Source organism: Castanea sativa, chromosome 9 (assembly GCF_040712315.1).
Source record: "Castanea sativa cultivar Marrone di Chiusa Pesio chromosome 9, ASM4071231v1".
NCBI lineage: Eukaryota > Viridiplantae > Streptophyta > Magnoliopsida > Fagales > Fagaceae > Castanea > Castanea sativa.
In genome coordinates this window covers 40,974,229-41,001,928 of record NC_134021.1, presented here as the reverse complement: position 1 = coordinate 41,001,928, position 27,700 = coordinate 40,974,229, and the positions used below count along the sequence as shown (strand labels likewise).

General features: G+C 32.4%; 2 protein-coding genes across 3 annotated transcripts; one reads left to right on the top strand and one right to left on the bottom strand.

The window, feature by feature from the left end:
* The first annotated feature begins 1,000 nt into the window (after positions 1–1,000).
* On the top strand, positions 1,001–4,297 carry LOC142609999 (uncharacterized). Its single transcript, XM_075781717.1, has 6 exons — positions 1,001–1,280; positions 1,398–1,463; positions 2,582–2,656; positions 3,449–3,578; positions 3,663–3,788; positions 3,941–4,297. The coding sequence occupies exons 1-6, from the start codon at positions 1,123–1,125 to the stop codon at positions 4,082–4,084; spliced, it is 699 nt and encodes a 232-aa protein (XP_075637832.1). The 5' UTR covers positions 1,001–1,122; the 3' UTR covers positions 4,085–4,297.
* An 18,069-nt stretch (positions 4,298–22,366) lies between these two features.
* Positions 22,367–27,468, bottom strand: LOC142611040 (uncharacterized). 2 transcript variants are annotated; one of them, XM_075783045.1, is made up of 3 exons: positions 27,042–27,468; positions 23,191–26,830; positions 22,367–22,816 (listed from the first exon to the last, which is right to left on the bottom strand). In XM_075783045.1, the coding sequence occupies exons 1-2, from the start codon at positions 27,330–27,332 to the stop codon at positions 23,240–23,242; spliced, it is 3,882 nt and encodes a 1,293-aa protein (XP_075639160.1). In that variant the 5' UTR covers positions 27,333–27,468; the 3' UTR covers positions 22,367–22,816; positions 23,191–23,239. The 2 variants fall into 2 exon arrangements, with proteins under 2 accessions (XP_075639160.1, XP_075639161.1); XM_075783046.1 differs by having other exon boundaries at positions 22,367–22,811.
* Between the last annotated feature and the right edge of the window lie 232 nt (positions 27,469–27,700).

Sequence of the window (27,700 nt, the reverse complement as noted above, 5' to 3'; positions counted from 1 at the left end):
ACGTAGATGCCCACGAATTTGATCTCACCTCAACGCTGATGTCCACAATTTGATTTCACATGGGTTGAGGTCGGAGCGGAGAGGAGAGAGTAGAGAGTAGAGGAGAAGTGAGAAAGCAGAGAGAAAAGAAAAAAAAAAAAAAAAACCTTTTATGCGTGTGAAGTGATTTGTGAGCGTGTGGAGAATAAAAAATGATTTTTTGGGTATACCACAGTGGGTTGCTAGAGATAGCAGCCCACTGTAACAATCAGTTATAATTTTTTAGGTTTACCTCTTTTGTTGTGGTCTGTATTTTTGGTGTTTTGGTTGCTAAAATAACTATTTAGGTCCTGTTTGGTGAGTTAACTTAAACTCATATTTTTACATTTTAAATAATTTTACATACATTTTCACACACTTTTTCATCCAAACAAATTTCAAAAAACTACAAAAATCATATCTTAAACTACTCTACCAAACACCCCTAGTCATTTTAGCAACCTTATTGTGAGTGCTCTTAGCATATGATTATTGATTGCCAAAAAGTGGCCCAACTAGAAATTTTTCTTAGGATGACCAAACTAAATATAATTAAAAAAAAAAACTTTTCTAAAACATGTTTTATCTCGTAAACAAATTTTGCCATCATAAAATCATCATAGAGCAGACCTCATAAAATCATAAGTTGAAATATTTAAAGGGTGTTTGGTACATACACTTAAAAATATGTATTTTTTTTTTTGAAAATATATGTGAAAATACATGTGGATGAAAAAATATATGAAAATACGTGTAATATTATTATTTTTTTTATTTTTCGAAATAGTGCCCCAAACAGGACTTATTGTTTGAATTTTTTTTTTTTACTTTTATTGTACAAAACCCATTATTCTAAAAGGCCCAAACAACCACAAAAACTTGCATCTCAAACCCAAGAAAATCCCAAATGGGCCAGCCATCCAGCCCAATAAGTGAAAGAAAAACCCTCCGGTAAAACCTCCACTCCCACTCCACTCCAAGACTTCTTTCTTCTTCTTCATAACTAAATCATTTCTCTGTTATGGCTCATTTCTAGCAAAACCCAAAAAAATTCAAAATAAATTTTCAATTTACAGATATTGTATTGTTACAGATCTAAAAAAAATGCAGAGATCGTTAACGTCGTTGACGAAAGCACGAGGGTTCTGCACAAAGAAGCCGGCGGCGGCGGCGGAGAAGGTCGTAGCCTCCGTACTGTTCGAGAGACTTCCGGTTGTGATCCCTAAAATCGACCCTGTCGTTTACGCCTTTCAGGAGTTCTCGTAAGGCTCTGTTTCAATCTACCATTTCCCCAACATTATAATGCGTTTTAGTAACAGATTTTGAGCACCAAACCTTTCTGATTCTAACATTCAATTTTTTTTTTTGGGGGGTTTTAGGTTTCGGTGGCGACAGCAATATCGACGTAGATATCCAGATGAGCTTTTAGATAAGTCTAATTCTAGGTAAGTTCTGTTTTTTTTTTTTCTTTTTAATTAAAAGTGATTTTTTAAAAAAGAATCTCTAGCTCAATATATCAATTTCAGCTTTAATTTTAGTATTGGAAAGCCTAACTTATTTTCTTTTCAATGATTTCTAATACAATTGCTAGTTATTGATTGATATCTCTGATTTACAATATGTATTTCTTTTTTTGGGTCCAATCTTATGGTCATTGTTATCTTTGGGATATTTAATGCTAGTATATAAACCATTGTTTCATATTTTTGAAAATAAAACACACTCATTCATCTGAAAACAATGCTATACACACGACAAATTTCACAATTTCTTTTGGCAAATTGTTGAGTAACTAATCTGTTGAGGATTCATAGCCGACCCAAAATATTTGGAATTAAAGCTAGTTGTTGAGTTTGCAGATTGTGATTAGTGCAACAGCGCTTTCATTACAACCACCAGTGACATCAATTTTGTTGTACACCAATACAACCTATCTCATTAGCAATTGTCAAAATTCTGTTGGATGAAAGACACTTATGCTTGGACCATGGGGAATGGTGTAGCTCTAAGTAAAAAAGTATATGTTTGGCATTTTTAGAATTGTTAAGTGATTAAATTCACAATTTCTTATCAGTTTAAGATTTTGGGACTAGTGTTAGTATATTAGGAGTAACTGGGGTGTGTCTCAAAAGGGGTAATTAAGCCTTTTTGTTGCTTAATTGAGATTTGGAGACTTGGATTTACTGCTTTATGGCTGAAACATTGTTTGAAATCTGTAAGACTGTTGGTCTTTGTCTATATTCTGCTTCAAGAACTCTGTAAAGAGTGTTTCTGTCATGACACATTTGTATTTTCCTTTGTGTGAATCTTACATTTTGCATATCTAGTTAGGGGAAATGCTAATTTCTTGTGTTATGTTGAAGATATCAATCAGTAAATTTTATGCTTGCATTACTAATCCATTTTTTCTTCTTGCAAACTACTTGTGTAAAACTGTGCTTGTAAGTCATAGTTTACTGGTTATATATGCACACTCTATCCATCTCATATAGATGCAGTAGAAGTTGCCATGTTTTTACCCTGTCTGAACAACTTTATGTATGCAACTGAATTTCATGAACAGGGGAAAAGGTGAATACCAAATGGATTATGTACCAGCTCCACGGATCACTGAAGCTGACAAAAAGAATGATAAGAAGTATGAAGCAGATTTTTTCTCCCCTTGTTAATACCAGATGAATTTCTTTGTTTTCAATTTCTATTATTGGCTTTTTATAATGATTATGGGGGGTAGATTAGCAATATGTAACAAATATGAAAATTTATATAGAAGTCATTGATCTTGTGAGGATGTTCCATACAGTGATATTAATTTAAACCTAGATCTCTAATAGCTTCTGTAATTTGGTTAAGAACTTTAAAAAAAAAATGTAGTTTACATAATTGATATGAGTCAATTTATGCGCAAGTGTGTAACCTTGGTCCCAATATTACATCTTTCATTAACAGTAGATCATATTTTTTTTTTTTTTACAAAATAGCAAGCATGTCATGTGAGAAATTCTGTGGTGTCACAAGTGGACTTATTTATTTATTTTATTGCTTTTCCCTTTTTCTTTACTTGAAGCAGCATCATCTCTTAGTGTGATTAGTATAAGACCTTCCTAAATAGATTCATGTCTGGTGATTGATGGAAAGTCTTGTGATAGTCTTAACTCTTGGTGCAACTTTGCTCATTTGGGCTTTGGATAGGCATAATAAAACACTGACATAATTTTCCTTTATATAGCCAAGTGATTTTATAAAAAGCAATAATTCATAAACATGTTTATAATATCTGTATTTCTAAAGGCCATATGTTGTTAAAGTTATAAGAGTAGCGAAATTCAATATTGGCTAATGGAAACTTGTTTTGATATTTTCATATGGGTTGCTACAGTTTGATTTGCAAATTTATGAACTTTTTTTTTTAATGTCTTTTTCACATTAGGTCACTGCAGAGAGCACTTGACAGAAGACTTTATCTTCTTCTTTATGGCAAAGCATGTGGAGTTCCTAGTGATAAGCCTGTCTGGCATTTTCCAGAAAAAGTTTATGAAACTGAGGAAACATTGCGTAAGGTGAGAGTTGCTATTTATTTAGTTGCTTCTTCTTCCTTCCCTGTCTCTCTCTTTTCTTTTCATATTAAATTTTATTGTTTGCAGTGTGCGGAGACTGCATTGGAATCTGTGATTGGAGACCTTTCCCACACATATTTTGTTGGAAATGCTCCGATGGGTCATATGGTTATACAGCCAACAGAGAGTGAGTCAGACTCTCCATCTTTTAAGGTATATTTTCTTGATATTTGTTTTACTTTTCCCTGGCTTTTGCCAAATGTATATGGCAGCATTATGCTTGCAATTCATGTAACTTATTGAATATTGATAATTGTTGCATCAATTTTAATCTTAAGCCCCGGATTGTTTTATTAATTTGTCAGCGATTCTTCTTCAAGTCCCAAGTGATTGCAACCAACAAGTTCAAAATTGGGAAGTGTGAGGATTTTGTTTGGGTGACCAAGGATGAAATTTTGGAGTATTTTCCTGAGCAAGCTGAATTTCTTAACAAAATGATCATCAGCTAATCCAGCAACCAAATTTAATTTCCAATCCACAGGTTGTTTTGAAATGATATTACTGATGAAATATGTATCTGTTATGGCATCAATTTTTGCAATACAAGCTGACATAGGATTAGGCTGCGGGATGCAGTTGAGGTTTCCTAAGGCAACAAGTGGTTCAGCAATTAGGATCGTTTATTGATTCGAGTCCAATGCATGAACTAAGTTGCTTCTTTCTGCTCTTTTTGTATGTGCTTTCATCTCCCTCCCTACTGCAATAAGAAGATTACTAAAAAAAATTCAACTTATTGTAATTTATGCAATTTTTGTAGCTTGTCTAGGAGCCTCATTCTGCAAATCAAATGTGTATCATTTGGTCAATTGGTTTTTAATAACTCTAGTTGTGTCGGATTTTCATCGCTGGATTGTCCATAATCCCTAGTGGAGTTCGAGGATCAACTCTGATGGTAGGCTAGAATGCCTTGTGCAGGTGAACTAATCAGGAACGAATCTCCCCAATAGTAAGTTGTGCACAGGAGCAGGCTCATTATCATGGATAAGGAATGAAAGCTTTCGAATTTTGTTTATTTTTGTTTTTCTTTTTATTATTCTTTTAATTTTTGATGGAACACAAATTATGATTTTTGGCGTGCTTTCATTGGCACACAAGCAAATGAATTAAGATGGAAAATGCTTTCCTCGGTACACCAACAATGCTGAGATATACTGAGTTCAGATGTATTAAATTCGAGTGCTATCTATTTTGTAATTATGGTTCCCAAACACGCTTGTTCCTTACACCAGTTCATGGGTAAGGCTTCTGTCCTGGAACAGGAATACAAGATGGGTCATGAGATTGAATTGTCAAAGTATTGGAGGAAGGCAAAACTCGGTTTACTCCAACCTAAAAATGGAAAAAAAGAATAATGTTCAATTAACTGTTGGTTTAAGCGGCTGGCCCGATAGTGGTTTTACCCAAAGCAACATAGTGTGCTTTTGAGAATTGTTAAAAAAACTTTTGCCTTTTGTCTCATATTTTTAGCAAATGGTTTGGCTTTTTTTAGTTTTTTTTTAAATAAATAATCTTTTAACATTTTGTAATATATTAAACATAAAAGTTACCAAAAACTTTATATTATGATAAATATTAAATACTATGCAAATAAATTATCGAAAATAACACTAGCCTTTTAACGAGAGCCCACCCTTGAGAAAATGCATGGTAGAATTGTATTAGTAGTGTTTTAGAATTTAAAGATGAACCATTTATCAAAATAGAATACCTTGAAATAATCTTAGAAGGGTTTTAAAGATAGTTTAGTGGTAATGACATTCTTTATAAATTACGATGCTCTATGTATGTAGTTTAAAATCCATCATCTCTTCACCGACTATCTACCTAACTAAAAAAAAAAAGGAGGAAAATGTTATAAAGTACCGAGAGGTACAAGGTTGAACTAATATGGGTCCTACTTAATAAAAAAAATTAGATAAATAGAAGAAAAAGATAGAAAACTAGTTCCACAACTTATTTTAATATTTATTTTTTTTTTTCTATGAAGCTGGCCCACAACCTATAAGGCTGCTTTAAAAAAAAAAAAAAAAACATAAAACTTTGTTAACATGCACATTAACACAAGTTACACAACCCAAAAAAGAGAGGGAAAAAAAAAAAAAAAAGAACCAGTCAAATCTAACTGCCGGATTAATCAAAAAGTAATAACTTCAACTTTGATACGTCATTTGCGTGAATTTTTGGTTTTTCAAACCTAGCTAGAGTTGCAAAATTTAATGCTGAAGTTTGCTGTATCAACACCTTCGATGATTTTGGCTGTTTGCTTCAACTTGTGTCCTATGTATCTTACTAACCTTGTCATGATCTTGTAAAAAATTCTTCAATTTAACTGGAGGACGTTACCCAGATTGCGTGCAATCTTTATAAACAGTTTTAAGAAATATGGCTATATGAGTCCTCAAATAGTAGAAGAGGTATCAAGCTCCTTTAAAACTACAGATAAAGCGGCGCAAATCATGTTTGAATTGAGCTTCTAAAGAATCTAAACTCTAAACACAATCAAGCTTATATATTCTATATATGGTTGGGTTAGCAGGTCCCTGCTCCTATTACTAGTAATCAATCCAGTTTTTATTTCACACACATTTTTTTTTTCTCCATAAAAGATACCGGAGGAAAGAGCAAAGTTTTCAGACCCAGACCGGACCGGGAGGTTGGACTGTAAAAACCGAGAACTAGATGGAAATTCGGTTTTTTAAGCATAAAGAACCGGACATATGTGGCAAACTGGCAATTCCGTGAACCCTAAAACCGGGATTGAACCCCTAAAACTGTGTGATCCAACCCCTTAGCAATTTTTTTTTTTTATAAAAACAACTTAATACAACTTTATTCTACTTAATTAAATTATCCATCTCTTATAAGGAATAAGACAAAATTATAATTAAAATCCTTCAAAGATATTCAACTTTACTTCAAAAATTAATCATAAATTTTAATGTTTTCATGGTTATTATTTTATTTTATTAACTTTATTATTTAATTATTAAATATATGCTTGAAAATCATTAAATTTTCCTCACATATATAGATATATTAGTCAATTTTGCTAGTTTTATAAATTTAATATCTATATTTAGGCTTTAATTAATTATTAAATTAATTATGACGTCATCACGGTTCGACCCCAGTTCGACCTCAAAAACCTTGAACTTCTCCCTTTTATGGTTCAATGAACGGTCCGAGTCTGAAAAAGGGAGAGGTTTTTGAAATAACATATTTCAATACTCATCCTATATATCCCTTCTTTTGAAACCAAACTACTAGCTAAGGGCTTCTCCAAAAAAAAAAAACAAAAACAAAATTAGGGTCAGCTATAATTATCTCGTGAGTCAAAACTTGCCATCCATGGCTCATTACCTCAGTTTTTTGTGTTGTTATTTTTTGTTTTTGTTTTTCAGGGGTGCTATAGAAACCAAACTTATACGGATATCATTTTATTGATGTACTATATATGATTCAGTGGATTTGTACTATGAGAGGCTTTGTCTTAACTCTTTTATTTTAATTTAATGCAATGCAATCCTCTTTCTACCACCAAAAAAAAAGACAATACTACTAACTAAGGGTTTCTCAAAAAAAAAAAAAACTACAAAATTAGGGTTAGCCATAATTATCTCGTGAGTCAAAACCTATAGTCCATGGCTCCTTACCTCAATTTTTTGTTTTTGTTTTTCAGGGGTGCTCTAGAAACCAAACTTATATGGATATCATTTTATTGATGTATTATATATGATTCAATGGATTTGTACTATGAGAGGCTGTCTTTAACTCTTTTATTTTAATTTAATGCAATGTAATCCTCTTTCTACCAAAAAAAGAAAAAGAAAAAAGACAATACTACTAATTAAGGGTTTCTATAAAAAAAAATAAAAAAACCCTACAAGATTAGAGTTAGCTATAATTATCTCGTGACTCAAAAATTGCCGTCCATGGCTCCTTACCTCAGTTTTTTGTTTTGTTATTTTTTGTTTTTGTTTTTCAGGGGTGCTCTAGAAACCAAACTTATACGGATATCATTTTATTGATGTATTATATATGATTCAATGGATTTGTACTGTGAGAAGCTTTGTCTTAGTTCTTTTATTTTAATTTAATGCAATGCAATCTTCTTTCTACCAAAAAAAAAAAAAAAAAACTAGAAGATTAGAGTCAGCTATAATTATCTTGTGAGTCAAAAATTGCCGTCCATGGCTCCTTACCTCAAATTTTTTTTTCCAGGGTTGCTCTAGAAACCAAAATTATACGGATATCATTTATTAATGTATCATATATGATTCAATGGATTTGTATTATGAGAGGCTTTGTCTTAACTCTTTTATTTTAATTTAATGCAATGCAATCCTCTTTCTACCAAAAAAGAAAGAAAGAAGACAATACTACTAGCTAAGGGTTTCTCCAAAAAAAAAAAAAAAAAAAGAAAGAAAAAAACTACAAGATTAGGGTCAGCTATAATCATCTTATGAGCATGGTTTTAAAAACCGGACCGAAGACAAAATCGGATTTGTCTCTAATTTCCGGTTTTGATTGGTTTTGACTGATTTTGATCGGTTCAACTCCGGTTTTAGGTCTTTTTACCGAACTGGCCTCCGGTTCCCGGTTCAACCGGTTGGACTAGCCGGTCTTGTCTGATTTTTAAAACATAGCTCGTGAGTCAATACTTGCCATCCATGGCTTCTTACCTCAGTTTTTTGTTTTGTTATTTTTTGTTTTTGTTTTTCAGGGGTGCTTTAGAAACCAAACTTATATAGATATCATTTTATTGATGTATTATATATGATTCAGTGGATTTGTACTATGAGAGGCTTTGTCTTAACTCTTTTATTTTAATTTAATGCAATGCAATCCTCTTTCTGCCAAAAAAAAAAAAAAAGAAAAGAAAAGAAAGAAGACAATACTACTGGTTAAGGGTTTCTCAACAAAAAAAAAAAAAAACTACAAGATTAGGGTCAATTATATATAATTATCTTGTGAGTCAAAACCTGCCATCCATGGCTCCTTACCTCAGTTTTTTTGTCTTGTTATTTTTTGATTTTGTTTTTCAGGGGTGCTCTAGAAACCAAACTTATACATATATCATTTTATTGATGTATTATATATAATTCAGTGTATTTGTACTATGAGAGGTTTTGTCTTAACTCTTTTATTTTAATTTAATGCAATGCAATCCTATTTTTACCCCCAAAAAAAAAAGAAAAAAGAAAAAAAAGAAGACAATACTACTAACTAAGGGTTTTTCCAAAAAAAAAAACTACAAGATTAGGGTCAGCTATATATAATTATCTCGTGAGTCAAAACCTGTCGTTCATAGCTCCTTACCTCAGTTTTTTGTTTTTGTTTTTCAGGGTGCTCTAGAAACCAAACTTATATGTACGTAAGATGCAGGCATAATATATTACATGCAGACAATAAACAAATGATTGACAAAGAAGGAAAAATATTCTACTTTGGAATACGAATTTTTTTTTTTTTAATGATATGATGATAAGCTAACTTTTTTTTTTTTTTTTGTGGTGACATGATAAGCTAACTTAGTTTGACTAATGTATGCATGTAAATAACATAACTTATCAACCCCACCAAAAAAATAGGAGAAGAAAAGACTCTTCAATGTTGAAAATGTGAAGTGAGGAAAGCATTAATTAGTAATGTATCTAAGAAAATTGAAAAAGGTGAGAGTTGCTACATTTAACAGGATGGGCTTCCTAAAATTTCTACGTACAGATTTTTCAATTCTTTTTCCAAGCATATTCTTTCTTACCCACTATGAATGTTGAAAATAGTGCTTTCTTTTTTGGCTGAAAAAAATGACACCCTTGAAAATGAAACAAATAGTGGACAAATCAAAAGCCATATCGATCATCCAATATTTGCTTTTGCTTTTGTGTGGAAAATAAGCTAAACTCGTTTAAAAAAAAAATCCCTTAACTTTCAATTAAAAGTTGGTTTTAGTGGTTGGGCTCCAATTTGCACATATTGTCATTTTTAGATCAACTGAAACGTTTGATCCATGAATCAATTATGTTCATAATGGATGACGTCTATTGTGGAATTCATAAATTGTGAGAGGAATATTTCGTGAAATTTTCTGGTCCGAATACTCTCGGGGACCCACCATTGAGAAAAATGGTGGAATTGTATTATTACTACTTTAGACTTTAAACATGAGCCGTCCATATTGATTAGGGACCAATGTAAGTTGTGAAAAACATGTTCAGAGTAGTCTTTATTGTTGAAAATCAATGCCTTAAAGGTGCAGATAGAACGTGGATCACATGTGCTCTTTAAGGTGCGTTCAATCATAACTTAACATCACTATCATCAAAGTTAACTATTGTTCTAGACAGATCAATCTCAATGTCTATCTTCTCAAAACAAATATCTCAATGTCTAGGAATCCCTCACCAAACCACATGGGAGTAACCGTTTATCATTGAACCACTTGGCCATAGCAGTATCACTATATTATTGAATTCACCATGTCCAATGTAATGCATTTAATTGCAAATTATCTTGAGCTAGGATTTGCTGCAAACTAAGTTGCAGCAAGTTTTGTAAAATGCACACCTTTCAAGTAGCAATTTGATGAAAAATTCAATCTTAACAATGAATTTTTCATTTAAATATAAGCCTGGACAGGTGTCTATTTAAAGCATTGACATGTGTGTATTCTTGCAGGAGTTTTGTAACTTAGTTTGCAGCAAATCTTTTTCCATTATCTTGGCTCAAGTTGTATCTCCAAAGAAGTTAACATGGATGATAATGCTGAATTGGTGTATTTAAATATTTCTAACCAAGAGATCTGAGTTTTATTTTCACTTATGCTAAAAACCAATTAGTATCTTGGTCTAATAATAAAGAGCAATCATCACGAGTAAATGTCATATATTAAAACTCTACATTTCAAAAACTTCATCTAAGTCAATTGTATCATTATAGTCATCATCTTGCAAAATTATTTCTTCATCCAAATTTTCTTCTAAACTCTACACACAATCAATCTAATGGGTTTTGGATTTAGTTGGATTAGGTAGCTCACACCTATGACTAGTAACCAATTAATCCAGTTTTTATTTTACCCAATTTTTTTTCTTCCATAAAAGATACTAGAGAAAGAAGGAGAGGTGGGGGATAGGAAGATGAGTAGTGAAATATGTTATTTCATGCGTGGCTGAGTTTAGCAGAAAATCTACAAAATAATTAGGTTGACCTATATTATTCATTGTTTTTAATTAATTCATATAATTAATGTCGTGGTGTATAATTAATCTGACCCTGAGGGAAGAAGTATTATCTAGGGGGAGTTGCAACCTTTTTTTTTGAGAAGCAACCTAACATAATACGTACACGTGATCATCATGAACCTAAGTTTCTTTAATTAATCAATTAAAAGAGTGAGGCTGGAATGCATTTGGGTTTTCTATATTCTATTATTTTTTGTAACATCTTTTCTCCATAAAAGTGCGGTAGTTGATACTTTATAGCTTGACTTTAGATTTGTGCTTATGAGCCCGCTAAGATTTATGAGTTTTGTCATAATTCACTTCTTTATTTATTTATTTTTTCTCATTGTGAGACTTGTACTCACATGTATACCCAACAAAGAGTAGTGTAGACAATATTATTACTTTAAAAAATATTAAAGATATTATAAATTTTTATACTACATAATCTTAATAAATTGATATAACAAAAACGTGATTATAATTATATATATATATATATATATATATTATACTACATAATCTTAATAAATTGATATAACAAAAACATGATTATATATATATATATATATATATATATATATATATATATATAAAAGAATTAATTAGTAGATTTTAAAAACATAATAAATGAATGTTTAAATATATATATATATATATATATTTTTTTTTTGTGATCGATAATATAATAGTTTATTAATATAATGTTACTTATGTAGTATTTCTCTAGCACCCCTCTATTAACTTTAGGGTCGGCTTCATTCTAATTAAAAAAACAAAACAACTTATAATTAGAGTCAGCTTATCTCAAGAGTCAAGACCAGCCGTCCATTACTCCTTCATGCTCTTATAACACAGCTTTTTTTATTGACGCCTTCGCGGGTGGTCTAAAAGCCAAATTCTATACGTAAGTCATGATATATGCAGTCAAAAGAACACATGATATGACAAAGAAAAATATTTGTATTTACCATATGGACATTTTTTTATAAGATGATTGATAAGCTACCTTTTTTATTTATGTGTGAAATGATAAGATCACCTAGTTAGTTCCTAGTTGTGACTTGTGAGACAAATGCATGCTACTAACATAACTTATCACCCAAAAAGAAAGAAAAAAAGAAAAGAAAAAGAGATGACTCTATAAGACTTTATATTTATTTGATAATTGTGTTCTTTATCATCAGACAAAAACACCAATTAATTTCTGGTGTAGGCGAAAATTAATCAATTAAATCTCAGATGTCTTATTCAACCATAAAATTTTTTACCAGTTGAGTTAACTGGAACCTATACCAGTTGTGGAAAAATGTATAATAAGTGTGACCAAATAAATGTGTAGTGTGTGCTCCTTCTTCTCACGTAAAAATGAGTCATTGTTTCAAGAAATTATACGGTCTTCATGGTGGATCATGTCACTTATTCACAATTTCACTAAAAACTTCCACATATTTAAATTGTTGAGTGGAAGTCACTTTCTATTAATTTTTTTTCTATCATAAATTGACCCAACAATTTTAAATAAGTAGGAGTCTTGTAGTGAAGTAGTAGACAAATGTTTTTTTATTATAAATTAACTTAACAATTTTAAATATGTAGGAGTCTTGTAGTAGAATGGTGGATAAACAACGTGATTCATAATTAGTACCATATAATTTCTCCTACTTTTATTAATTAAATTGACTTACTGTTCATGTGAGAGGAATGATGTGAACGTATATTTATGGAACTATGAATTATTCTATAATTTTCTAATTTGTTTTGGTACGTAGATTGTAGAAACCTATCACTATCAGGGTTTCTTTTCATGGAATAGGAAACAGAAAAATTATCTTCATCCAAGAAAATTAATATATTTTTAATGAATTTTTATATTTGGTAGCCACAGAAAGAAAAGTAAGAAGTTGATGAGTTGCTACATTTAACAGGATGCATTTGGCTAACTAAATTTCTACACTTTTTTCAGGGCACATTCACGAATATTCCGTTCCATCAAGCACCCTCCATTGACTGCAGGCTATGGCTCCTTGGTATATTCTTTCTCACCAACTATGACCCTTGAAAAGGATGCTCTTGAAAATGAAACAAAATAAATAGTTGACGAATCAAAAGTCATATTTATTATTTAAATATTCCATATTTTTTTAGATTTATAATAATAAATTGGTCAAACAAACAAACCCAACAAGTTATCACTTAAATAAACTTTCACTCTTTTGAGAGCAACCGGAAAATGTTAGTAGAAGTGTTAGTTTTGTATACTAGTTAAGTAATTAAATTTAGTCAAAGAAAAAAAAGAGTTAATATAATAATTAAGTGATATTTTATCACATTCTAATAACTTAATTTTTTGAAACAATCAATAATTTATCAAAATGATGCTGGTGTGATTTCGGTATGAATTCTTCTGCAGTGTTAGGCATCTTTATTTATGTGTTAGTTGTTTTTTTGAAAGTTTTAAACAATCCCATTCGGCTGTAATCTTCAGGTTACCTAACATGCCATCTGGACTCAGAATTCTCAAATTCTGCATCAATTGTGAATAACAAGAAGAAAAATAATGTAGCAACTATACAAACAGAAATTGTAGTATGCATAATTCCTTTATAATTTACAATACAAATCAAGTTAAGAGTCACGTTGCTCAATAACACTACTCGGTCCTCTCTTTGAGGAATACATAGTTTGAATTACTCACTTGTCAAGACAAAAAAAATTTACAGTACAACCATATATATATAACTATATATACACTATTCCGGTGAAATGATGAGATTGATCTTATTAGTACATATAACATATTACATAAAATCTTTCTATAAAAACAAGTATTCAAAAGAAAAAGAAAAAACCAATCCTATCCCACCCCTTCTTTTTCCAAGCAAGAGAAGAACTCAAGCTTCACAAATACTGTATATATAAACGCCAAATAAAGCTCAATTTGCCGAACGAAATTGATCTTGCACATAGATTTTTTTTTTTCATGCCTTCATTAGGCTCTTCTGGGGTCCTTTGTAACCAAGAAAGAGGCTGATTTATGTGTCAAAGTAAGAGGGATAACCTTCTTAACAGGGTTTTTCTGAACCAAAGTTTTGGACACTTCAATATCATTGGTCACGTCTCTGATGGGGTCTTGTTGGAGAGGAAGAACAGCTTTGGGAGTGGTGGTGTCTATGGCCACAGACTTTGGTCGAGGGTAGAAGAAATCAGTGGGGAAGAAGTTGTATTGAAGGCCTGCCATGAAAGCTCTCAACTCTTTGTAGAAGACTTTAAAAAAACAACTGAGAACTTTGTATCTATGGCTTTGTCTTATTGGTCTGGCTCTTAACGTTCACAGCTATATATAGAGAGAGGAAGAGAAGGTAGGCTTTGCTTATTAAGCATGTGAAATCTGTCTCTACCATAACAACAAAAGCATGAGATTTTTATTTATTTGTTTACAAAGTTTTTCTTTTATGGGTTACGATTACCTCAAGGTGCCCCTTCCTAATTTGCATCACATGGCCTTGAGTCCTTTTAAAGTTTTGTTATTTTAAAGAATCAATTAAAATAAGTCTAGCTAGATACACAATTATTTCATTTTTTTTATATAATTATTATCATATATATATTGAAATGCCAAATTGTGACAGTTGTACAATAATAATAATAATAATAATAATAATTATTATTATTATTATTATTATAAGACATAAATTCTGTTCTAACCTAATTTAAGTATTTATGTGTATAAAATTTCTTCCTAAGGACCTGAACTTCGAACCTTATTCCCCTATTCTACAAAAATTTTATACTTGTAAAGTGACTATCATACCAATAATGCGCTGTAATAGGATACATTGTTGTAAAAATGAAAGATTAACAAAAAGAAAAAAAAAAGAAAAAAAGAAAAAGAAAAAAGAGGTATTCCATGGGATATTCCGTTGTTACTTTTTTTATTCTATTTGACTTCCTGGTATGAAGTCACCTGGATCCGGTTCCTACCACCAAACAAAATCTGTGCCATAATTTAAATGCGTGAACCTTACTAGAGTACTAACTATAAAATAAAAATAAAAAAACTATAAAGAAATTAGATAAATAAATGACAGATGGTATTATTTTTTAAAATAATTTTATATTGGATTTATATAACTTTATGTTTCCCTTCCAACTTCTTAATGAGACAACTCTTTACTTTGGTCCAAATTTAACCAGACGTGAGAGGAATTAGAATAAATTCAGTAACTTGTCATATGTGAAATATAGATGCAAAAATTTGGTAACTTAAGTGATATCAACCAAAAAAAGAGAGATATTTCTTCTCTTTTTAAAAGTGAAGGCTCGGGGTGTAAAATGTAAATACACTACAAAATTGGAAAGAAAATTTGATTAAGAGAATGTAGTGATTAATTAAGAAAATGTAGTATATATAATATGAATGCGTTTGGATCTGAATTATTGTTGCGTCTGTGCGTCTGCCTTTTCTCCTCTTCTTCTTTTTCTTTTTTTTTTTTCTTTTTTTTCATTTCTATTGTGGGAGACAAAATGCGCAGTGGGGACAAAATGCGCAGTGCGCATACTGTTTACATACTTTTTTAACAATTTTTTTATTAAAAATGAGTCTCACAGTACTATTTATACATTTAAAAATTATTTTGTTACAGTATTTTCACTTTTTAACAATAAGTTCTGGTTCATGCATCTGAAAAGAAGCTAGCCGTCCTTCCTTCTTTGACCAAAGCATATAAATTTTATAACTTTGCTAAAACATACTCCGTAGATCAAAAAAGGCCAAAATTGGAAGTGAAATAATTAGGATTTGAGATATTTTGATTAAGAGAATGTAGTATATATAATATATGGTTCATGCATCTGAAAAGAAGCTAGCCGTCCTTCCTTCTTTGACCAAAACATATAAATTTTATAACTTTGCTAAAACATACACCGTAGATCAAAAAAGGCCAAAGTTGGAAGTGAAATAATTAGGATTTGAGATATTTTGATTAAGCCAGACAATTAGTTTAAACAAACAACCACAACATGGAATGTCCCATAAAAAGAAAATGTTTCTTTGCACATACTAGTGCATGAATTTTTTTTTTTTTTTTTTTTTTTAATTTTGTAGTTTTCTCTCTGTCGATCTCTTTTTTGTTTCTCATTTTTTTTTAAATATAAAATTGATAATTATGATAATTACAATTAGGCATTTATTACTATTGTGTGTTTTATTAAAAAAAAAAAAAACATATACACACAACGGAGAGGAAATGAAGTTCACAAAGGCACACCAAGAAGTACTAGTTGCTGGTTATTCCAATATATACAACAAGTATGGAAAATTCAAAATGAATAGAAATCTTATATGCGTGATTATTCCATTCAAACTTTGATTATTTTATAAGGAAACAACAATGAGCATATAACATGATGTGAAAGATGAAATATAAGATTGAATATTCAAAATGGGACATAAGATTTTTATTCTCAAATAACCAAGTGCTCCCATATCAACCTGCCAGGAACCAATTCAAGTCACGACTGCAAGCTGTAGGTCCAAACAAATAGGATTCATTACAATTTACAACATGTTGTTTCCACCACCAACCAGTCTTATAGGTAGGCTGCCAACACATGCAGCCATCTCCAAACCGAAACTCAAAGCTCCAATTATATGATCGACCCTTCTTAATTAATACTGTTCAAAACCTAGTCTTTACTCTTTCGCCACAGAAGATTGATTGCATTCTTCCCATCACGTTGTTGTTGGTTTCAGTCTCGGGCACACCATACCTTCAATACGTACGGTCGAAGAAAATTGTTGAGATTATATGGTTAGGTTCCAAACTCTCTAAAATTGACATCGAATTCAGCTACTAGCTAGGTTTGCCTTACAGGTGTTGAACTTGGAAAGAGACGACAGTGCATTAAGCCAGCATGCATACATGATCAACGCAATGCTTAAGAACCCATGACATTGCAAAGAATATCGAGATGAACACTGAACAGTCCCAGCTGAAAGCACCACTGTGGATGGGAGGATTTCTTCTTTCGTAGCAAAGTATGAAAATTTATTCATCACTATATATTTAAGAATAAGAATTTCTAAGAAGTTTTAATATTAAATTGATTATAAAAAATAAAACAAAACTAACATCTATGTTGTAAAAACAAAAAGATAAAATAATTTTTTTAATACAGTTCAATTTAATCAATCATTTATCAACATATAACTCTACATTTTTTTTATTAAAAAAAAAACTTGAAAATCATATTTGATTTATTCTGTACTAAATTTTTGACTAATTTCCTTTGACTCTAAGTTAGAATCTACCCAAATTTCTGTTATATAAACAGGATCATATTAACATGTCCTATCTACCACCTAATTCCAAATAGTAATAAAAAAGCATTTTTGATAAAATAATGATGAACCGGTGATTACGACAATAAAAGAAATATATAAATTTGAGTGTAAGTGCACAATTGCACCTGGACCCAAAGACAACTGTGGGCTCAGGCCCAATGAGCCTTAAACAATGAAATTTGTAGAGTGTGTGTGTGAAATCTAGTTTAGAGACACTGGAAACTTAATAAACCGACTAAGATGTAAAAATACTTGCGAATAGTAAATGATTATTGCAAAGGAGCTTCCTGGGACATAAGTCGAGGACAATTTCTGTAGTATTTCTCTTTCTTTCTTGAAGGTTACAATTCTTAGTTTCTTTCTTGGTCCTTGATCGATCTCCCCCCTTTCTTTGGTCTCTACCCCTCTTAAATACTTCTTCTCTTGGTGCTTTATCCACGTGTTGCCCAAATCTTATCCCCTAGATACTTCTTCTCTTAGTGCTTTAAATAGTAACCAGAAGTTTCAGTTCTACTGTTCAAGGGTCACTTCCCCATTAATGTGGCCAGGGAGGTAGGTGCAGGGTTTTTAATGTAGAGGTGGCAGCCTTTGCCTAAGATATTTCTCTAACACCGGTGCATTTAGAGGGTTCAGGGATCCCCCAATTAACCAACAGTCTTCCTGGAACTCTGCCTGGATCTTTCTAGCGAATCTCCAAGTCCTCCCGAGTCTATCCGAGGAGAAATTTATCCTCGGACGCATCCTCGGACTCTCGGCGTATGGGCCGATTTGTAATCCTAACGGCCTTTTAATCAAGAACGAATTGGTCCTTCTTATCAGAGCCCAAAGGCCCAAATGTCTGCCCGGGTCCTCTTACTTCCCACATTGAGAAAATGCAAAAATTACACATTTGGACATAAAAATAGTGTTTTCAACCCGACTCGATTAAAACTGCTCAATATTATGTTTTACTCATTGAAAAAATGATGATTTTCATAACATTATTTGTTCATGTTGTTTTAGCTATATCAATACCTAAATATTAAAAAATATATAGTTAGCTTTCATTTTCTTTATTTTAGTAATTTTTGTCCTTATATCTAAAAATAAATAAATTAACTAGAAAAGATAAAAGAACAAGGAATGAAAGAATATTTATTCCCCATAATTAGCTCATCATAATATATATATGACCAAGATCTGCCCATAAAATACTTGATGTGAGAGTCACAAGCTCACACAACGCATCCTTATTTTCGAAAGCCACATTTACACTACCTAGAATACTAATAAAGTCTCATAATCAATTATATTGCCACGACTTTTCCGATAAACACTTAATGTAGGCAGGGCTGGCCTAGGCAAGTTAGTTAAGTGCTTTTAATTAGCGCTGGCCTTGGGCCTTGGGCCTTGGCAAGTTAGTTAAGTTAGTTAAATGCTTTTAATTAAAAGCACTATAAAATGTTAAGTTCCTAGGCCTAAGGCCCCACCAACAAACAAAATTTTTCTTAAGAAAAAAGGCCCCACTTTCCATTATTAAAGGTCTAAATTTTTATAAAATTATATATATTTTCCAAGGTCGTACATTTTTTTTATTATTAATGATGTTAAAAATACTACGAATTTTATTATTAAATTACAAGTTGTCATGTTATTAATCACAAAAAAGTAATATAAACATTGATTAGTTAAATTGATGAAGTTCATCAATGAGAAACAATGTCACATTAAATTTTGAACATTTTATAGTGCTTTTAATTAGCACATTTTTCTTTTTCATTTCTATTAAGACTTTTAAAGTACGAGACCAATAGAACCTTAACTCAATTGAAACCCTAAAATATTTCAAAAAAATGTTGCAAATGTGTTAAATCATCAATTATATATTAATCTCCCTTGATAGTTTTATTTATTTATTTATAGAACTCCCCTTATAGTTTGAGACTTTGATTTTTGTAAACTAATATTCTACATAGCCACACACCAAATAATATCTATCTCTCTCTCTTAAAATCAAAATTAAAAATTAAAAATTAGATTACAACTTTATTTAACTATGCATCGTCTTATATCCAAAATAAAGTATCTTTTTCAATCGCAATATATTTTTATTAATATTTATAGTTCAACTATGATATTCAATTCTCTATATGAAATTAACATTAGTCTAGTTGGTATTATTTATGTATTTAATGTATCAAATTAAACTTAATTTGATTAGCATTAAATAATTTTGTTTAATTAATATTTAGATATTAAAGGCCTTAAAATTTTCACCTTAGGCCCCAAATTATGTTAGGCCGCCCCTTGAAGGTAGAACTCAACACATGTCCACACAATATACATTCATACTATCCAATCTAATCAAAATCACATAATTAACCGGGGGCAGTTGCAAAGCCAAAAAAAATGTTCCTTGGGGTGTTGTAGTTGACCTTAATCTTATTAATTAATGTTATATATCTACAAGATACATCTCATATATGTATTTGTAGATACATCTCATGTATGTATTTATCCGATAGGAATGCAATCGAATTACTTTACATCTAAAATGAATAAAAATTACAAAATTGTTAGATAAGTACGTTCTCAATATAAATTTCATTTTAAAACATATCATATTGAATGATAAAATTCATTTTAAAACATTTCATATTGAGCTATGCTATATTGCTTTGTTAAAAATGTTTTTGATGTATATTTTTAATCCTAGAAAACAATCTCTTTGTATAGTATTTAAATGGTTATAATAAATTTATATATATTCATCCGACTTTGACTTTTTTCTAATAATATTACATAGATTTTAATTTGTTTTAATTAGAATTATTTGATTTAGGATGCTTTGAGCACACCTTTTGTACATTACTCTTGGAATATTATCATTAGAATTTATTGTACTTGTTAACCAAAGGACGTTATGTATACTTTGAAAAAAGAAATTAACATCATTATCTTTTATATTTGTAAGAATTTAAATAATTTATTCCATATTTAATTTTCTTATTTTGAGATCTTTTATATGTTAAATAAAATTATATATGCAAATTACATATCATGTGCTCATTTTTCTTTAACATATTAGAAAAGGTTGCAATTAAATCGCTGAATAGTAGAGAGATCTAAACAATTGAAAATTAAATGACATAATAGAAAGGAATAAATTTTGGAGAGACATATTTATATTTTACACAAAAGAATTTTAGAATAAATTTTATAATCTATTATATTTTTCTATATCTTTATATACATATATTGTCACTTGACATATATTTTGATACAATTATGACTTAATTTGTATAGGTATTTCCTATAAACATATTTATACTTACAGAAATATAAATATTGAAAATATTTTGAGGGTATCCAGTGCTATTTTTCTTATAACCTTTTATCCTTCAAAGTTATGAATTTGTATCTCAAAAATGTTATGCTTTTTAGTGCATGACTTAAACCCATAGGGTGTTCCCTCAAACTATTAAATAAAAAAAATAAATAAATAAAAAAACAGAAGAAGCCCATGGGAGTGTTACCCCATAACTATAGGAAAAAGACCAAGAGTATCCAAGTCCAACCACATAAATCTGGGCAATTAAAATTGGGCCTTCTATCTCAAAAAGAAATGTAGGCCTTGCTATGCTTCAAAATTCTTCATTATCTTTCTAAAAAAAAATATAAGTGCGTCGTTATCTAAAACTCAAGCCCATAGGGTAGTTATTGGGCCTTACTTTATTCTAATGAAATTACTTTTCTGTGTTATATGTTCATCACAAAAACCTTAGAACAATGATTTTCAACCATACGGTTTGCTTTATTTGAAAAATCAATAGCATTTTTATATTAGCTTTATTTGAGTTTAAAGTACAGGGATTAGTTTTGGAAAGTTATATATTTTTTGGGATTTAAAATAAAAATCACCGTGAGTTTCAATTTGTTCTTAGGATTATATATATTTTTATCAAATAATCTCCTGCATATTAAGCTTGTTAGTATTTTCTGTTAAACCTTGATGAATTTAATTACCCGATATGTGCATGATAATTATGATATTTCAAAATTATTAATGTTTGATAGAAAGTTAGAAACTATGTGCACATCATGTAATTGACTTTGTTTTGCTGTAACGAAAAATAATAATAGAAAATTTGATTTGTCACAAACCTAATGTGAAAGGGTTGATTGTTCAAATACAAAGTTTGAGGAACTTATTTCTCTATTATGATTGATCTTTTATCATTTGGATAAAACATTAATTGGTTTTGGCGCGGGCGGGATTTCTTAGATCCCATAATTTAGGGCAAGAGACTTTACTAATTCATCTATTTGGCACTCACAAGTCACAAGGAACAATTGGTACTCGATTTAAAGAATATGCCCTTTTGGTATGATTTACAATTGTACATTTGATTTAGAATTTTGCAGTCAGTTCGGTTAATTAGAATTTGGAGGAAAGAAAAAGAAAGAAGAACCACTACTGTCGGCACAATGGAGATCTAGTTTTGAGGCTGCACAGTGCGTAATCTATCTTTTAAAATAAAGGGGTTAAATTTGGGTTTTTAAGAACAAAGTGCAGGCAATTTGGGAAATGAATGCACCTTCCAACTGTAATATTTATTTTGCATTTGTTGCGTTTTGCAACTGCAGCTCCCCAACTGCCACACAATAATGCAGGTCTCCTTCATATTTGGATAAGTCACTTTTTCATAACATGCGTTTGCAATAATTTACCAAACACATGGTTTGGGATTTGGGCTGAAAAAAGTGTGTTTAGGCTCCCTAAGGTGGAACCAAACGGGCACTTAGTCTATGTTGTCCTCAAGCTGTTCATCTAGTTGGTTTGATTCTGCAATCAGTCCCTAAGTCCTGTTAGCTCCTGAATATTACCTTTTTGTTTTTTTAATGTTCACTTCATGCAAAACTATAGACAGGTGTTTACTTTTGGATTATGATATTAAGATAAGTATTTACATGCGACTGTAAGTGAGTTACTGGATGAGATTTCTGCTTTGAAAAGAGAGGCTGAGAAGACAAATTGCATAACACTTGGATATAAATGCTCATGTGCTTCAATTTAATAGTGCACAACCAGATATTAATTTGAGGAAGTTGTTCAATCTATGGCTAATCCATTAGCCTCAGAGTTGGGAAAGAAGCTTTTACACAAGGATGAAATGGTATTGGCTATGAACTATCTATGCTTGTTCAATTCTCGAGTCATTACTGCATTACAATGTACATTATAAAACAGTTTTTGATACGCTACAAAACTGCAACTCCCAAGTACAAATTTTTATCATTGTATTTCTATTCATTCTTCACAATATATGCAGATTTCAATAAGACTAAAAAATCACAAAGAAAAAAGAAGGCATGCACCATACAATCTCCATTGACTCACAACTTTCATCTATGGCTTATACTTGTGTGTTCTAAATGACAGAATAACAGTTCAGTGGTTCAGCTGAGAGGTTGACTCACAACTTGCATCTATGAGTTATACTTCTGTCCTACATGACAGAATGATGAACTTTCAGAGATTATTACTTTGGAACATTTCCCCTCAGACTGATACTACAGAGAAATGTCCACTGATCACCACCAAGTAGCTGCTTTTTGTCGCCTTGCCTGCACTGCACATTATTGAAAAGAAGAATGAGAATCCACCACGTGAGAAATATACATTATGAATTTAAGATGTCGCTTGTGAGAGCACATCAATTGGGAATTTCTTTAGTTTATGATTGAACTAATGTATGGATGGTCTGATACTTTTTAGCTTAAGTAGAAACTTTTATGCAATCTAATAGATAATTGTTTTAGATCAGAACAAGAGCGTTAAGTGGCTAATGTGTCCCTATTATTATGAGTTTCTTCTCTTTAGCTTACTTAAATGAAACTTTGTGATCTACATTTTACTAATATCATACTTCTCTTTGTATACTATGGGACTTCTTGCTCTGCCTTATTTAAATGAAAAAGGAAAGTCGAGGCTCTTTGTATTTACCTTGAATGTATGCAGTTTTGCATGATATGAAGCTGCTGCGTCTTGCCTTTCAACTTCCAATGGTTGGAGTGACTGTTTCAAATGCTTTTACAAGAAGTTCCACTTTTCTTTTCCGTTCTGGAGTTAGTTTTGCAACAACCTGTTGAAGTGCATAATCAAGCATCCATTCCTCAGCATTCTTTTTCTGATCCATGTCTTGATGCCTTAAATGAACCTTTTCTGCTTCAGGGTCCAGCTCCAAAGGCAAATACCGTGGCTCCCGTGGATTAAATCTCCTTACTTTTTCTATTGCCTTGATGAATCTTTTAAGTAGGATCAATTTTTTCACATTGCTCCAGCTCCTTGTTATGTGCTGGTTAGATTTCTTTCCCACCTTCATTTCTGTTTTCTCTTCTTCTTGGGTACTTACACTATCAGATATGAGCCTTTTTTCTTCTGAATCTGTATTTTCAGACTCCACGAAGCTGTCTTTATCCAAAATTTTGCACTTCGAGATGAATGGTTCCCCTCCTTCACCACGTTTCTCTTCTGAGAGCTCTTTATCTTGATTTATGCCACTGTTGATTTGTTGATCATCAGTTGAGTGGTCCTGCATTTCTGGAAGAAGGATTTCATCAATTGCTTCTTCTACAAGCTTAATGGCCTCAATACGTTGGAGTTCAACCTTCTGGTCATCTGGCTTGTTATCCATTTCCATGTTTTGATTTATTTCTGAGAAATTTTGACAAGAATTGGAGATGCTTGTTACAGGCAATGAGTTGGCATTGCTCGCTTGTTCTTCTTTACCTGCTTCATCAAGATGTGGCTTGGTTTCATCATTTTCTGCAAGAGCTGATACCATGTGCTTATATACTAAGCCCCACAGCCCCATGTTTTTCTGTTTTTCAAATTGTGTATCATTTGCTACATCAGCGGTGGAACAATGCTTAGATTCTTCAATTGGAGAAAACCCTGGAAGGGACTGAGATTCTGGCTTAGCTCCTCCTCTTTCTTCCTGGGTTGCCATTGATTCAGAACCACTGTTGCAAGGTTCTGAACTTGAAGTAAATTCTCTGGAGACTTCTCCATTCTCTTGAACTTCTTCAAGACAGGTGCTCACAATGTCGTCTGGCTTCAAGGAGAATTCATCACATGAGCTGGGGACTTTGACCTCCTGTGAACAACTGTTGATGGAATCAGGCTGATCATCAGCAAGAATGAATTTGTTGCCCACCTTATCAAGATTGATGGCAACAATTTGCTTTTCCTTCCAGTCTTCTTTGGTGGCTTGAGAAGCAAGAATGTCATGTTCTGTTTTAATGCAGCAACTCTCCAAATTTGCTCCAAGCTCAGAAAATTTCACTGGAGTTTGCTGTTTGTCAGTAAGAAAATCTCCAACTTGGTCTGGATAGTCTTTGAATTCTTTCTCTAGATATGATGTTTTTCTTGGCAAGTTCTCAGCAGACTCTTCATAACTTCTTTCTTGACATGTTTCATCTCCACTTTGAATTGAAAAACCATTACAAGATTGAATGGAATTTGTTCGAGTGCAAACTGCTGCATTGGACCTCTGGCTAGTTTCAATTTCCTGAAGTGGAAGTACTTTCTCAAAAGCTTCTACAAGCAGTGCTACTTTTTGTTTTTGAGCTGGAGCTAATTTAGAAATGACCTGTTGAAGTGCATGATCAAGCATCCATTCCTCAGTGTTTTTTCTCTTGTCTGTTGTTTGGTGCCTCAGACTAACTTTTACTGCTTCTGGGTCAGGCTTCAAAGATAGATATCGTGGCCCTCGGGGTTTGAAATTCCTCACCTTCTCCACTGCCTTGACAAATCTCTTGAGGAGGATTATCTTTTTCAAATTGCTCCAGCCCTTGAGCATTTTCTTGTCGGATTTGTTTCCCACCTCAGATGCTGTTTTCTCATCTTTGGGAGTACTAATAGTATTGATGTTGAGCCATATTGGCTTTTTATCTTGTATCATACTGTCTTTAGCAGGCTCTCTGGAATCTGGCATGCTCCGATCCCCACCCTCACCATGACTCTTTCCTAAGAGTTCCTGGTCTGAACTTGTGCTACTAGTAGTTGATTGATCATCAGTTGAGTTGTCTTGAAAGTCTTGGAGAAGGATATTATCGACTGCATCTTGTACCAGCTTAATAGCATCAATCTGGCTGAGCTCATTCCTTTGTTGGTATGCATCATGACTTTCCTTAGCGGTGTCTTCAGTTGCTTCAGAAAAATCCTCAGAAGAACTAGAGTTGTTCATTCCAAGTAAGTTGTTGCCATCTTCCACTTGTTCTTCACTGTCCAATCCATCTAGATGATGCTGGTTTTCAACTTTTCCATCAATACCTACCACTGCATGCTTATATAGCAAGCGCCACATTCGGATATATTTCTGATTTTTAAACTGCATCTTGCCTTCTACATCGTTTGAACATCCTTTCTTTTCTTCACCGCCTGTAATTTCTTCCTCCATTGGCTCATGATCAATATCAGAAGAGACCACACTGTTACTTCCTGTTGATTCCACAAATCTATCAAGGATTGGTCTTCTATATCCATCAGGAGGTTCAACAATTAAACAATTGGCCTTAAAATTTTCGCCAAATGATTCTGAATCAGCATTGTACATGTCATCAGTGAGATTGGAATTAGCCTCTTCATCATAATGGTTGGATGCAACACTACTCTCTTCCCTTCTCTTCATATCAGTGGCTTCATATATATGTGGCTGTGACCTTTCACTATGCAGCATCTCAGCATCATAATCAAAATCACTGAGCCCCTCATCTTTTCCACCTGAAGTGACTACTGCATTTGATGTGGCTTCTGGTTCAGCATATATATCTACAGTGAAGTCCCTGCCTGCTTTTTCTTCAATGGGAGAGATAGCTCTGCGAGATTTACGAGCTGCAGGATCTCTATTGTGGACCATTTTGTTTGTCTGAATTCCTTTCTTCATATTTCCAGACCGGCTGCCTTTAAGAAATTGACTGTCCCGTTTCATGCTCTTCTGGGTCTTCAATAAACGCCGCTTTGTAGATATGAAGCGCTTCAATGGAGGTGAATCATTATGATGATGGCCATGAAGAGAGCAGTAAGTGTATCGACAAACCTTCATGATTGAAGTTCTTTCAGATTCATGTCCTCCAGGATGAAGCTCCAAGGAGACAGGGAATTTGGAGTTCTTGAGAGTTGAAGAACAGGTAGCTTTACGCATGCTTGAGTCCGAGAATTGACATGTGTTAGAACATCTCCCCATGGAATTTTTCTTTGATTTGAAAGTACCCATTTTTGTTAGCACTTTCATGGGTTTCAAACTTGATGTTCTTGTTATAATTCTCACAGATTTGTTACCAGAAAAGACTGGTTTTGGATTTGGAGCTCTTGATTTTTTCCTAATTTGACCATTGCTACTAAAACTGGATTCAGAAGTATGGGGACTTGCCTGATAGCCAGATTCCCTGCTTCTTATGGATAGACTTGACCCCTCAAAACTTGCCTTCTTCATTGATCTTGACTTCTTCAGTTTCCTTTGCAACTCTGTCCCTCCAGAGCTTTTACTCATCAAAGGCCTCTTGAACCTCAAACTAGACATTCTTGTTAAACTCTTCCCAGGCTTAAAGCTTGATCTCCTCATCAACCTTGTCACTGAATTCTGCCCAGAAGAAAAACAATATTTGGAATCAAACAATTTGAACACCCTCTAATTGCCAAAAGCCTTGTAGCTTAATGACATTTCCCGATTCTTCCATGAGGAGAACCCGGGTTTGAATCCCCCTCCCCACTTATTGCAAGAAAAAGGAAAAGAATACCCTTTACTTGAATCATTACTTACCAAAACAAGGAACAGAAATACAAATGCTTACCTGCGAAGTTTCCTTCTTTGCACCTGCACTGCTTGTTGCCTTCATAAAATTTGGAGATCCATCTGACATTTCAAATGGAGTTGACTTCCCTGAGCTTGATACATTAGCAGATAAGACAATGGGAAGGTTATTGGACCGAGATTTAGCCCTCCTTGTGGATGATCTTAAGCTTGGCAATTTTGAAAGCTTGACTGACCTCAATTTCTTCAGCTTCTTCTTTGGCTCTGTTCCTCCCATGTCACTACTTTCTTGATTCTGATAAAAAGATGATTCATTGGTTATTGACAACATCTCAGATTCTGCAGAATTATAATTACCATGAAAATCAGCTCCACTTTCAAGCTGGTTAGGAATAATTTCTTCTAAATTTGTAGTTGGATAGGGAAAGCAATAGAGTTTTCAATATGGTAATGTTATGGAGGCTGATTATTGTTTATTACTTTACTCTATGGTTTAGAATTCTTTTTCTTTTTCTTTTTTTGGAAGAAAAACAAGGTGCTATTCTGGCTGTCTGGTGAATGAAAATTATTGCAAGTAAAATTTTTGTAATGGCTCAAAAAATCAGAGATTCTAAACTTTGTGCTTGCCTATGGTGACTAGTCTTCCTCTTCCTCTTCCTCTTCCTCTTGTAACTTCATCTTAAATTTCAGCTCTGACTT